The sequence below is a fragment of the Ranitomeya imitator genome, chromosome 7 (genome assembly GCF_032444005.1).
Source record: "Ranitomeya imitator isolate aRanImi1 chromosome 7, aRanImi1.pri, whole genome shotgun sequence".
Lineage (NCBI taxonomy): Eukaryota > Metazoa > Chordata > Amphibia > Anura > Dendrobatidae > Ranitomeya > Ranitomeya imitator.
This window is the reverse complement of record NC_091288.1, coordinates 16,755,845-16,770,188: the sequence shown is the minus strand read 5'-3', so window position 1 is coordinate 16,770,188 and position 14,344 is coordinate 16,755,845. Positions and strand designations below refer to the sequence as shown.

Genomic DNA, 14,344 nt, shown 5'->3' with positions numbered 1-14,344 from the left:
CACCACGATTAGTTGACTGCAGAACACAGTTTGGCTCGGTCACTACCGGTGCGACTATAAATCTACTTTTATGATAAGATCTCAAGTGCAGATGAGTCACAAGAGCATCAATTAGTCACTTCCAGGGAATAGATCTGTCAGATTGTGGCTGTAGCCAGTGAACCAGTGCTGCCCGGCCTCTTCCTGCAGGAACCTCATTATCCTGGTCTATTTACTTCTGTTCTCAACTAAAATCATTGTTTTCAAGAGAAAAACACCAGAGCAACGTAAAAGAAAAGCCACGAACGAGGAGAAAATGCGCTTTGTGCCGTAAACACCAACATTTGCTTTGTTTCCTTAAAGCTACATATAGAAGATCTCACAGATGTGACCCAGATAGAGGACAAACCTAGAATGCCCTCAATAGTGGGTGCACGGGCGTCCTCCATGGTACATATCTAGGAAGGAAAAAAATGGTATCAAGTTTCAAAAACTTCTCCAAAATGTCATCCTCGCGTTTGGGGGAGGATTATCTGAAAAGGATTGCTTTTTTTAGATTTGTTAATTTATGTCATGGCCCCACATAAGGGCTCTTGAAGAAGATGTCCGTCACTGGTCAACCCATCTTCATGATAGCTCCACTGTCCATAATACGGTAATTAAAAAACTCCATAATTACCTTCCAGACTGGCACCATTGATCCACATAGCAGAGCCGTGTCACCAGAGTGGTCAAATGATATTGTTTTGTTAAGTGACCACTGCAGCCAATCAGTGTCACTGATCAGCAGCAGCATTATATCAGAGTGGAATGGTAAAGTGGCCACGTGGCATAACATCATGTGACCACATGGCTCCAGTCTAAGTATGCAGGTTTTCAGTTTTATAATGCGCAGTGAGGCTGATAAGGGGTTGCCCAGTAGTTTACAAGCCTCTTTGAATCCAAAGATATTTTCACTTTTCTTTTGAAAGCAGGAGATTGGCACGGTGTTGAGGAAATTTGCCAATAAAAAAAAAGTACCCAAGAATGCAGCATATCCAATCAGTCTCCAAAATAAGGGCTCCCAACAATCTTTCCCTAATCCCGCCAGACCAGATGGCCCACCAGCAGTCAATTATAAGTAGCCCACCCCAGCCAAAGCTTAGGCCGTTCCCATATTGATCCTGTCTGAGCTGCCACCCCAGTGTCCGTCAAGAGCCATAGTAGAGGTTTGTCCCCTTTCCAAAGAAGGGGACAAACTTTCCTTTATTCCATATATCCTATCCAATCACTCACGTTACCTGCATCTTAAAAACATCTCCAGAATCCGACCTTTTCTCACATTTGAAACTGCAAAAAAACTGTTGCCCTTCTACATTCTCGTACGGACAACTGTAACTCCTTACTGAGATCTCCCTCTAACCAAACTTTCTCCAAACCGTCAGGGCTGTATTTGTGTCCAGCAGTTTCACCGATGCCTCGACACTGTGCCAGTCACTGCACTGGTTGCCCATTCACTACATAATACAATACAAACTTATTTCTGTCACCCAAAAATCTCTCCACAGTTCTGCACCACCCCAGATCTTCTCCCTCATCTCCATCACCCTACCTGTGCGGTCCGTTCTGCAACTCCTCCAAGACTAACATCCACCATAATCCGACCCTCCCACTTCCATCTCCAAGACTTCTCTCATGCTGTGCTAGTTTTCTGGAATGCACCACCCTAGACGATTAAACTAATAGCTAGCCCCCACAGTTTTAAGACATGCTTTAAAAACACATATCTTTAGACAGGCCTATCACATCACTTCACTAACTATTCTCGCTTTCTAAATTTTCATCAGAATCTGGTCCCTTCTATTCATCTGTCTCCACATCCTCCATGCACCCAGTAGCACTTGGTAACTGCACTTAGATACTGGCTGATGACCGGATCGTGTAGCCTCTTTGCCCATTTAGAATGATGGCTGGACAATATGTAAGAAGGTGAACCATGAAAAATGAGGTTCCTCAAATGTTGTGCAGCATTTGCGACTGGGGATTGCTACGGTCGCAACTGAACCCGGCGGAATCTAAGTGTTTCAGGAAGGACGGGTCAAAAGAGAGCACAGTTACCAGATGTAAAAAGTCAGAGTGACAAGGCGGGACGTCAGTTGACACCAACATCTGAAACCATTGTCCGCGCAGAGGGACGCCGCGGCAGAGTAACCGGGTTGAACTATGAGAACGAGAAAGGCAGGACGTCGTGAACCAGTGAGCGAGATCTGGACGCCACCACTCAAGGCCTGGATTCAAGACCGTAGGCCTAACCCTTACCAGTCATGGCCCAATAGTCAACCACTAAAGTCTTGAGTGTAAGCCACCATTCAGAAGTGGACATCCATTGTGGTGATCCAACACTGACCTACGGTACTGGGTTTGGTCCGAGGCAGTGCAGCAGACGGGACGAAGACCGGCCAGTGTGAGAAGAGCCCAGAGAGCATTACTTGACTTTGTCAGGAGGACTTGCGCCCTGGTGGTGACCCCCGTTAGCGCCTATAACTTAAGTGGAAACAAGCTGAAGAGTCATTGTCGTGTGGCCTTATATACGAGCGCTGCCCTTGGGGGTCATCACACCAAGGACCCTAGAGCCTCCCTCCTACCGGGCAATAGTCCGATAGGATAGAGCACTCCAGGGGAACTATTTAAGGCTTTTAAAAACACAACCATTTGGTCCCAACCCTTCACATATATGTACTACCTATGGCAGAGACTGTCCTAATATAAACAATTCATTCTAACAGGGGGCAGGTGGGATGGGTGGGATCGTCTTCATTCAATCTGTCAACATTTATGGGGAAATATAATTGGTTACAACAGAATAAGGAGCAAATGGACTAGAATGGAGACGACAAATGCCGCCTCGGTGGATCATGGGTAACGATGACATGCAAATGAGGAATCAGAGGAAGATTAACACCGGTAACTCTAAATCACTGCTAAATGAGTCGCTGGGAAATGACATTACCTGTGAACTAGATCAAAGCAAACTAAAGTGGCAAAGACCCCCAGGGCTCTCCAGGAGGAGGCAGGGGGACGATTATGACCACCCTCTTACATTTCAAAGACTTTCTGAAGGAGTCTACTGAGAAAGATGGCAAAAATAGACACAATTGCTCTGATATTTTGAGGCTTTTAAAAACAGTGAAGCTTATCAAGACGTGACGGAGGCCTCATAAAATTCACTGCTAAAAATGAGGAGCACAATAAGGCCCCCCAACATTTCCTCGGCTGCAGCAGTTTGCTGTGGGTCCTGCATATTATATACTGATGGCACGGGCAGGGTTAGGAGGACCTGACTTTCTGGTATCTGGGGGCCCAGCTTTAATGGGCAATCGCCCACAAGGCAACTCCATAATATACTATGACAAGACTTTTCCAATCTCTCAATATTGTCAGGACTCTTGTTGGATAAATGTTTAAGAAGTTTATTGTTCCTCCTCTTTGATCCCTTAGATTCACAAGAAAAAAAAAAAAGTGTCGATGGTCTGATCAAGTCAAGTGCCCCCATGATATCAGCTTTCCGCACCTCCTCACCTAAGTGCATGTGTGACACTTCAAAGAGGAGATCACAAAACATCTGTCCATCTGCCCTCAGGGCACTTCCTCGTGTGCTGTGCATCCATTTACAGCTCTTAAAGGGGTTGTCACTCAGGTTTTTAATGTTAAAAACAAATCTCACAGAACCAACTTGAAACTTAAAGGGACGAAGTCCCCACACTATGACATGTCACTAGCAATACAGTTGGGTTGAGGATAAGAAAACATGGCTACCGTTTTCCAAAAAGACAATGCGACATCTATCCATATGTTGTGACTGGCATTACCACTCAGTCTCATTCACTTTTAGGTTTTAGAAAGCAGAGGTGTAACACCAGGGGTTGTAGGGTCTGAAAAAAGTGTCTTGATAATTGCCAATAATTTCCATCTGTTGTTTGTTCCATTTGCACAACATAATTTGAAATGGATTGTCAATCAGTGCTGCTTCTTAAGTGGACAGTCTGATTTCACGGAAGTTTCATTTACTTGGAGTTAGATTCTGTTGTTTAAGTGCTCCCTTTATTTTTTTTTGAGCAGTGTATACATTTCCGCTGTCATATTTGCTCCAATTAGAAGTCTAAATCCAGCGCATATAAATATAGATCTTGATTTTCTGCTCGATTTTCCTCCTTATAGTTCAGGATTTCGCCATGACAAAGGATTTATCTATGGCTGACTCCATCCACCACATCCGGCCCTTTAATAACTATCCCAGGACCCAGCAAAGGGCATTCACACCCACGGGAAATACATGGGGGCGAAAGCACCAGAGACTGGAGATCCCGGATTTTATTTTGGATTTGTGCTAATAATGACATGGTAGCACGAGGGGGTCCGATATGGGAATGCGAAGCATCTCGTGCAATAACAGCGTCCACATCTGTGAACAGCTGGCGATCCGGATTGTGTCATCCATCCCCGGCTCGGAATCGATTACTAAATGCACTAAGTGGTGGAGGGACCCGAGGCAGGACAGCGGCAGATCACATCCATGGGATACGCAGAGTTAAAAACCACATTAGCAAAGGAGACATTAGCATTCTTTTCTTGGTAGCGGGAGGGAGCAGGGAAGACAATGGCCGCTCCGCTTTCATCCACCATGCACACTCAGCAGCACGACATACAGTCATTACCGCCATGTGATGAGCGGCGAGAGCGGGCTGGCCTTACGGAAACATTTCGGCAAATTTCTAATATACTTTGCGTTTCAATTTCTCGTCATTTTCACAATTGCTGCTTGCTGTCAATGAATAGAAGCATTCTTTACAAAACACATTTATATCCAGCTTACAAAGCAAAGGGTTGACCGTAGCTACAGCTTTATCCAGAACAGCCAAATGCCTGCAAGCTAAACAGCCCGGCTGATACATTTTCCCCGCAATTATATATTATAGCAAAAAAATGAAAAATCAGGCTGCCGATTTCTGAAAGTGGTTGTCCACCTTTGGGGCAATTATATTAATTCATTTGGGGCTAAAGATCATTTTTGCAATTGGGTTTCATTAAAAATGTTGCAACATTTGCCTTTTATGGTCCCTCAGAGAAGGGATTGACACCGGATGTGTCTTTTCTGCTACTTTACTGTATTTGCTAAATCTTACCTGATCATAGTCGCTTGTAAACAGAACATCTCCATCACTGCAAGAGGTGACTGTGGCCGGAACCAAACTACCATTTATGACGAGCCACACATGACTTCCCTGCAAAATCAGAGGAAAAAAAAAAGTGTTTTACTCACATAGATATTAATAACAATAACAGATATATTAATTGATTACTTATTTCAGTCCTATAATAGAACAGAAGAATATAAAAACCACTAACACTGCCCCTATGTACAAGACTAACTACTATAAAACTGCCCCCTATGTACAGGAATATAACTGCTATAATACTGCTCCTATATACAAGAATATAACTACTATAATACCGCTCCTATGTACAAGAATATAACTACTATAATACAGCCCCCTATGTACAAGAATATAACTACTATAATACTGCCCCTATATACAAGAATATAACTACTATAATACTGCCCCTATGTACAAGAATATAACTACTATAAGACTGCCCCTATATACAAGAATATACAGTGGGTATGGAAAGTATTCAGATCCCTTTGCATTTTTCACTGTTTAATTGCTGTGATTTGGTAAATTCATTTTTCTCATTAGTGTACACTCTGCACCCCATGTAGACTGAAAAAAAAACAAATTTAGAAATTTTTGCGTATTTATTAAAAATTTAAAACTGAAATATCACATGGTCATAAGTATTCAGACCCTATGCTCAGACACTCATATTTAAGTCACAAGCTATTTCCTTGTGATCCTCCTTGAGATGGTTCTACTCCTTCATTGGAGCCCAGCTGTGTGTAATTAGACTGATAGGACGGGATTTGGAAAGGCGCACACCTGTCTATATAAGACCTCACAGCTCACAGTGCATGTCAGACCAAAGGAGAATCCTGAGGTCAAAGGAACGGGCCAAGGAGCTCAGAGACAATTGTGGCAAGGCACAGATCTGGCCAAGGTTACAACAGAATTTCTGCAGTACTCAAGGTTCCTAAGAGCACAGCGGCCTCCATAATCCTTAAATGGAGGAAGTTTGGGACCACCAGAAGTCTTCATAGACCTGGCCGTCCAGCCAAACTGAGCAATCGTGGGAGAAGAGCCTTGGTGAGAGAGGTAAAGAAGAACCCCAAGATCACTGTGGCTGAGCTCCAGAGATGCAGTAGGGAGATGGGAGAAAGTTCCACAAAGTCACCTATCACTGCAGCCTCCACCAGTCCGGCCTTTATGGCAGAGTGGCCCAATGGAAGCCTCTCGTCAGTGCAAGACATGAAAGCTGCAGAGAGTTTGCTAAAAAAATACATGAAGGACCACTAAACTATGAGAAATAAGGTTCTCTGGTCTGATGAGATAAAGATAGTCCTTTTTGGTGATAATTCTAAGCGGTATGTGTGGAGAAAACCAGCCACTGCTCATCACCTGCCCAATACAATCCCAACAGTGAAGCATGGTGGAGGCAGCATCATGCTATGGGGGTGTTTGTCAGCTGCAGGGACAGGATGACTGGTTGTCATTGAAGGAAACATGAATGCAGCCAAGTACAGAGATATCCTGGATGAAAACCTCTTCCAGAGTGCTCTGGATCTCAGACTTCGCGGAAGGTTCACCTTCCAACAAGACAATGACCCTAAGCACACAGCTAAAATAACAAAGGAGGGGCTAAAGAACAACTCTGTGACCATTCTTGACTGGACCAGCCAGAACCATGACCTAAACCCAACTGAGCATCTCTGGAGAGATCTGAAAATGGCGCCCACCAACGTTCACCAATTAACTACTACGGTAAAATACTGCCCTTTATAGAGTTTGCATTTACTTTTACATTTTTGTGCTTTGAAGGGGAACACAGCATGTGTATTGGTTAAAAAGACAATCACCTCTAAGATCAGGACTCAGGAGGGGACATATAAGGGGTCGGGAATTTGAGGTTGCCCTACTGTAAAATAATTCTGTAAAAACCGCACAAACAGGATACCGCAGGTGACTACATTGTACACTGGTCTTTCCAATTACATAAACTCTTGTGTCACCTCTATGACAGAGACAACGGAGGAAATAGAAGTTGATCTGCGAGAAGACTTTCTGCCCCAATAGATGTGTCACCGACCGCAGAGTGTCATTTCTGGGATAATCCACTCAGGACAATGGCCTCCAGGACTCAGGAGAAGAACTGTCACTTCTGGGGGCTGAGTGACGAGATGAATGACAGGTCATCATCACTAACACACAGAACTGCAGAATAACTAAAGGCTGCCGCAAACTGCAGAATCTGCATGTAAATAATTTACAGGAGCATATTATTTAACCCTTCGCATCGGCGGCTGACAGGGGAGGGGGGCTTCACAGTACAGATTAAAATTAGGCCCTTTTGAGGGAAATGGCTGCATGAATGTCTCTGGAACCCATGCACCAGCTGCTTTATGTTCGCACTTTACATATTTGCTGTGGATTTTCCAAAAGGAAAAATTGCACCGTAACAAAATAGAACATAAAAATTTAATCCAATCACATTCCGACATTGCCGAAACACTTCTGCACGGAAATAGACCCGCGGCGCAGATTCCCTCAGGGTGCTACAGAACTAAATTGTGCAGATAATGGAGCGGTTTCCGTTGCAGATGCACCATAAGCTTCACCTTTTACATTGCAAAGGATAACAATTGGTGAATATGTGCAGCATGAATAGGCGAGGGTACAGATGTCAAATCCACAGCATTGGTCAATTTCGTCGCTTGCTATCCCCAGAGTGTCTGTACAAAATTAGATTTATTGACAAATAAGGACAGAAAATTTGCTAAGTTTTCACTGGCGGAACGCATCTTAAAATCTGCAGGATGTCAACTCCTTGTGCAAAATTATTTGTGGATTCCAGGTTTTGCAAATGTTAAATTAAAGGAAATCCCTATTGAACACATGCAAATTACTCTGCAGAAAAATCCACAGCAAATCTGCAAATAAAATATTCTCAGAGTAAAACGCACTCAAATCCTGACGGTGTGCCGAAGATCTGCAGTGTAATGGAGTGCCAGCTAAGTAGGCGAATTTCAAAATGTCACAGAAATTTTCCAAGCTTAAATTTACCCGTGGTGCGGATGGTGATAAGTGCAGAATTTTGATTTTTGTTTGCACATTTTTTTATTACAGATTTTACAGGGTGACATTTGATGCTTACCAATAGCGAAATCTTTTGTGGAGGGAAAATCTGCATCAGATTTGCTACATGTGCAAGTTCCTTTAAAGGGACACTGTCACCTGAATTTGGAGGGAACAATCTTCAGCCATGGAGGCGGGGTTTTCGGGGGTTTGATTCACCCTTTCCTTACCCGCTGGCTGCAATACTGGATTGAAGTTCATTCTCTGTCCTCTGTAATACATGCCTGCACAAGGTGCAATCTTGCCTTGTGCAGCCATGTACTATTGAGGACAGAGAATGAACTTCAATCCAATATTGCAGCCAGCGGGTAAGGAAAGGGTGAATCAAACCCCCGAAAACCCCGCCTCCATGGCTGAAGATTGTTCCCTCCAAATTCAGGTGACAGTGTCCCTTTAATATTTAAAAAAACAACCAATAAATAAAACATTAAATATTGACTAATTATGCTAAATATTTTAATAGAAGGTAAAATATTAATAAATCCATCTCCTTAGTTCCTGAATCTTGACCTGCTTGGTAGAGGGATAGCTAAAGTCTGTGTACTGACTGCAAAAAAATAGTATGTAAATATTAATACCCCAGCATGAAGACAAAGAAGACAATTCTACTATCTGGCGGATCTGTGTTCAGCATTTATAACCCATCCCCCTTCCCATTAGATCAGTGCATCCTCCCTAGGTGTATTGTGAATAGGAGGGGGGGGATATATTCAGCGCTATCTGCACCCCCCCCTGTGATGTTACATTCCTGTGCACCCACCGCCCCTTACATCTGACAGCTGCTGCACCTATTATACTTCTTATTAATAGTGTTGAATCCGCAGGAAGAACCTGAGCTCCAAGGAGCAAGGGTCTAATCAAGCAGAAATTGTTCTGCCGGCTGCTGTGGACCCCCAGTAAATAGCCCAGGCTTATCCACAGCGGGGGAGGCTGGTGCTACTGGCAGAGATGCTGCAGGCAGGTACATAGACAGCACCAGCGGGAATTAGTGGGGGAATGGGAATACTTATTATAACCCCCTTTACAAACTCTGCATAACCTCGCTTTGTTGGGTTTACAGCTACATATGATTTGATTCAATCTGACAACAACCACAGCAGCGTACGGTACAGACCAAAAGTTTGGACACACCTTGTCATTTAAAGATTTTTCTGTATTTTCATGACTATGAAAATTGTACATTCACACTGAAGGCATCAAAACTATGAATTAACACATGTGGAATTATTTACTTAACAAAAAAGTGTGAAACAACTGAAATTATGTCTTATATTCTAGGTTCTTCAAAGTAGCCACCTTTTGCTTTGATGACTGCTTTGCACACTCTTGGCATTCTCTTGACGAGCTTCAAGAGGTAGTCACCGGGAATGGTTTTCACTTCACAGGTGTGCCCTGTCAGGTTTAATAAGTGGGATTTCTTGCCTTATAAATGGGGTTGGGACCATCAGTTGTGTTGTGCAGAAGTCTGGTGGATACACAGCTGATAGTAGTACTGAATAGACTGTTAGAAATTGTATTATGGCAAGAAAAAAGCAGCTAAGTAAAGAAAAACGAGCGGCCATCATTACTTTAAGAAATGAAGGTCAGTCAGTCCGAAAAATTGAGCAAATTTTGAAAGTGTCCCCAAGTGCAGTTACAAAAACCGTCAAGCGCTACAAAGAAACTGGCTCACATGTGGACCGCCCCAGGAAAGGAAGACCAAGAGTCACCTCTGCTTCTGAGGATAAGTTTATCCGAGTCACCAGCCTCAGAAATCGCAGGTTAACAGCAGCTCAGATCAGAGACCAGGTCAATGTCATACAGAGTTCTAGCAGCAGACACATCTCTACAACAACTGTTAAGAGGAGACTTTGTGCAGCAGGCCTTCATGGTAAAATAGCTGCTAGGAAACCACCGCTAAGGACAGGCAACAAGCAGAAGAGACTTGTTTGGGCTAAAGAACACAAGGAATGGACATTAGACCAGTGGAAATCTGTGCTTTGGTCTGATGAGTCCAAATTTGAGATCTTTGTTTCCAACCACTGACTTTGTGCGACGCAGAAAAGGTGAACGGATGGACTCTACATGCCTGGTTCCCACCGTGAAGCATGGAGGAGGAGGTGTGATGGTGTGGGGGGGGCTTTGCTGGTGACACTGTTGGGGATTTATTCAAAATTGAAGGCATACTGAACCAGCATGGCTACCACAGCATCTTGCAGCGGCATGCTATTCCATCCGGTTTGCATTTAGTTGGACCATCATTTATTTTTCAACAGGACAATGACCCCAAACACACCTCCAGGCTGTGTAAGGGCTATTTGACCAAGAAGGAGAGTGATGGGGTGCTGCGCCAGATGACCTGGACTCCACAGTCACCAGACCTGAACCCAATCAAGATGGTTTGGGGTGAGCTGGACCGCAGAGTGAAGGCAAAAGGGCCAACAAGTGCTAAGCATCTCTGGGAACTCCTTCAAGATTGTTTGAAGACCATTCCCGGTGACTACCTCTTGAAGCTCATCAAGAGAATGCCAAGAGTGTGCAAAGCCGTCAAAGCAAAAAGGTGGCTACTTTGAAGAATCTAGAATATAAGACAAAATTTCAGTTGTTTCACACTTTTTTGTTAAGTATATAATTCCACATGTGTTAATTCATAGTTTTGATGCCTTCAGTGTGAATTTACAATTTTCATAGTAATGAAAATACAGAAAAATCTTTAAATGAGAAGGTGTGTCCAAACTTTTGGTCTGTACTGTATGTAATAACTTTCATAGGTGATGTCCCATCAGGAGATGATGACAAATTGCCATTTTCTGTAAAACCATGCTCATCTCTTTATTAACCACTCTTTAGCATAAGAGGAACTATTTGTTTTATTTCCCCACCTCCCAAAAAGACACTTTATATTTCTATTAGAGAAGGATTTCCCACCGTTTCGTGCTTGCAGCTCCTATGCAGAACTGCAAGTGTCCATGCTGTACGACTGTACATGCTGAATGGTAGACTCATAACTGATACATTGGATCTCAATTTTTTTAAATTTTTTTCTTTAAAGTTACTTTATTGGGGGCAAGCGCCTATATAGCCATACCACAATACTTCCATATCTAGCTCTGTGCGGACAGGCTGTAGGCAAAACGACCGCCAAGTATTTACTGGACTGGATAAAATTGCATCAAATTTGCAGCTGTAACAAGTATTAGGTCTGTATGGCTCCGCCTCAGGTAATTAAAAAAAAAAATAATAATATCCTTCACTGACTGCAAGCAAAGACTTTAAACATTGCAAGGAATTGGAACAAAGTACAATAGAAAGTTGCAGAACTTTAGTTCTTTTTAATGAAGAATAAATCGTTCAAATAAAGAAAAATGAAACGTTGAACAAAGCCCACTGGGCGAGCGTGGATCCCACCTTTAATTAGCAGACGGATGACAGGATCCATGCGACCCCCTCAGCTTTCAGACTTTATTGAACATGGCGGTGTTAGTGAAGATAGAACAATACCGTCTGCAGCTGCTCTCGGGGGACGAGGTTAATTCAATTGTCTGCTTCATGCATTCAGTAAGAGCCGCAGTCAGCGCCTGTACACAATATCCTGCGAGATCAGAGAAGTGGGCTGTCTACAGCCCCCCAATATAATGACTATACTGTAATCAGGGGACACAATCTCGACACGTTAAAAAAAGTACAAAAAAAACAAACAACACACACATTGTCCATAATACCATCATATTTTCATAACAAGCGCTATTCACTGGCGGAAACTGGCAGAAGAATATATGGGCCCCCCCTTGTAGTCCGATAGCTCCTCATAATGCACAAATCCAACAGCTGCAGAGGAGGATGTGGCCCTCTGACCTCTTGGGCTTCTGTGCGGCCACCAATGATCAGTCCACCCCTGTAAAGCGCCCATAACAGACAGCAACCGGTGAACCCCAGTAAATCCTGTGATTGAGGCCCCCCGAGGGTCCACCCTGCCTAGGCATAAACCCGCGACATTTGCCGTACATGTATGGCGGATGTGTGGATTGCATAAATGGTGGAGCACCCGTTAGGACCGTGGGGTACTCTGTACCGGGCCGGTTCTTAAAGGGGTGTGTCACAGTAGTAGAGACTCGGCCCGTGGCCCTAGGCGTCCAATAAAAGGGGGGAAAAGATGTAGTGGGAAATAAAGTCTAATGTAGTAGTGTTCGTGACGCCACCTGTGGCACTCGGCCAGGGATGGCCGACGCTTCTTAAAAGGGGTCCTCTGGGGATGATGGTATTGCAGCAGAGATGTTATAGAGCTTGGTCCCCAGGGCTCCTGGTGCAGTTGGTAAGGATGATAGATGGTGAAGTGCAGGAAAGAATTGGAAGACACAAGGTTGCAGTCTCTTTACCTTTTACTGAAGAAGTTCAGGTAGTCTTTGGAATCCGGGCAGCCTGGAAGCGAGTCAGAATCCCCCTAGCCAGGTGGGGTTGGAAGCCTTCCTTACTGCGCTGTGTTTTAAGTTCCTTGCTGTCTGAGACTTCAAACAAGGTCCTCTCTTTTTCTCTGTCCCTTTTAGGTGGACACTACCTGCATAGCAGGCAACTCGAGCCTTTTTACAGGTATCCCTTCTCGTGGTGACTCCGAACTCTATCTGCTACTGTGCCTTCGGGGGTAATGGTGGCCAGGAGACTTGGAATCTCTTGTCCGCCGGTTTCTGCTGTGGGGCATAAGGTTACCCCCACAACCTCGGAATTCCGGCCTCTGGTTTCTGCGCTTGATACTGGAGTGAGCCCAATCGCAGCACAACTCCAGTTTCTCGCTCTCCTCCTTTGCGCCTTCTCCCCTCACAGTCTCCTACAGATTGCTCTATCAGGAGCTGCAAAACCGGCCGTCTGCTCAGCACCAGGTCTCCTCTTGACTGACTAGCTAACTCCTCCTCCAGCCAGAATATATCTAGGGAAGCTACCCTGAAACCGGGTTCAGAACTCCCCCTTCTGGCCTGGAGTCAGAACAGTGTTGTATCTACATGTTACCCGTTTATAGGGATCCTCCTCACTTCCAGGCATGGCATTACCCTCCCCGTGAGGAAGGCAATGCAACTGTAGCAACCGTCTTCCTGGGGTGCTACAGTGGCACCATCTGTGTTATACAGCCAGCACAAGAGTAACTGCTGCCAGCAGATCAGCTCTGATCACAGCTGATTAAGGATCATAGGCGTTGCAAATGGTGGAGGTGCCACTTTTAATGCCAATTGACCTCCCACAACATAATTACAAATTGGCAATGACAGCCATGGGAGGGCAAGAGGAGGAGAACTGCAGTCCCCTGTGTCTGCCATGTTTGTAGATCTCTAAAGTCTGTGGCTGGTCTGGACCTGACCAATTTCAGCAGGATCGAACATCCATCTGATCTGTACAGGACCTCTTGAGGTGTGGCAGCGACTTTCTACCCCCCCCAAGACGAGCCGCATATTTGGGGAAGTCGGGAAAGCAAACTAAGCTGCGGGGTCGGAGTGTATCTTGTAGAGAGACCTCGTTTCCCATAGCAACCAATCAGCACTCAGCTTTCATGTCTTACAGTGCTCTTGAAATATGAAAGCTGTGCTGTGATTGGTTGCTATGGGAAACAAGGCCTAGTGAGATATAGATAGAAATATATTTTCTCTCTCATGCGGGCACTTTCCCCCCGCCCCTTTTTCATACTCATTATTATCCCGTTTATCCTACATCCATTCTTTTCCTGGTTAGAAATGGCTGATAACAGGAAGCGCCATGTTGCATTAAACCACACAGTAATAGCAGTGCCCCTTTAAATTAAGCAATATGGCCGCCATCCTATTAACACAACACTATATAAACAATTGTACAAGGAATTTTTGTTTGTTTGTTTTTCCCCTTAGAAACTTTCCCTTCCTGGTCGGGTGACCGTGCTGTGCGGACAATGGGTGGCATTCAGCTGGTGATACATTTTCCCGCACGGCGAGGGCATCACATTGCTGTATTGTGTTTGTGACGCAGACAATGAATCATTTTATGGACATGGTGATGACTTTGGTTTGGTCTCTTTTGTAAATAATTTCTTCCTTGACTGAACTGTGAGAATCGTTTTAGTCATGGTGGAGAAAGATTCT

The 14,344-nt window shown here is 44.3% G+C and overlaps 1 protein-coding gene across 1 annotated transcript in view; it reads right to left on the bottom strand.

The window, feature by feature from the left end:
* The window catches only part of LOC138644451 (unconventional myosin-X-like), an 84,886-nt gene that overhangs the window by 58,379 nt on the left and 12,163 nt on the right, over positions 1 to 14,344 (bottom strand). The window contains exon 2 of the mRNA XM_069732837.1: positions 5,142 to 5,240. Within this exon, the coding sequence (XP_069588938.1) occupies positions 5,142 to 5,240 (99 nt within the window). The remainder of the gene's footprint in view (positions 1 to 5,141; positions 5,241 to 14,344) is intronic.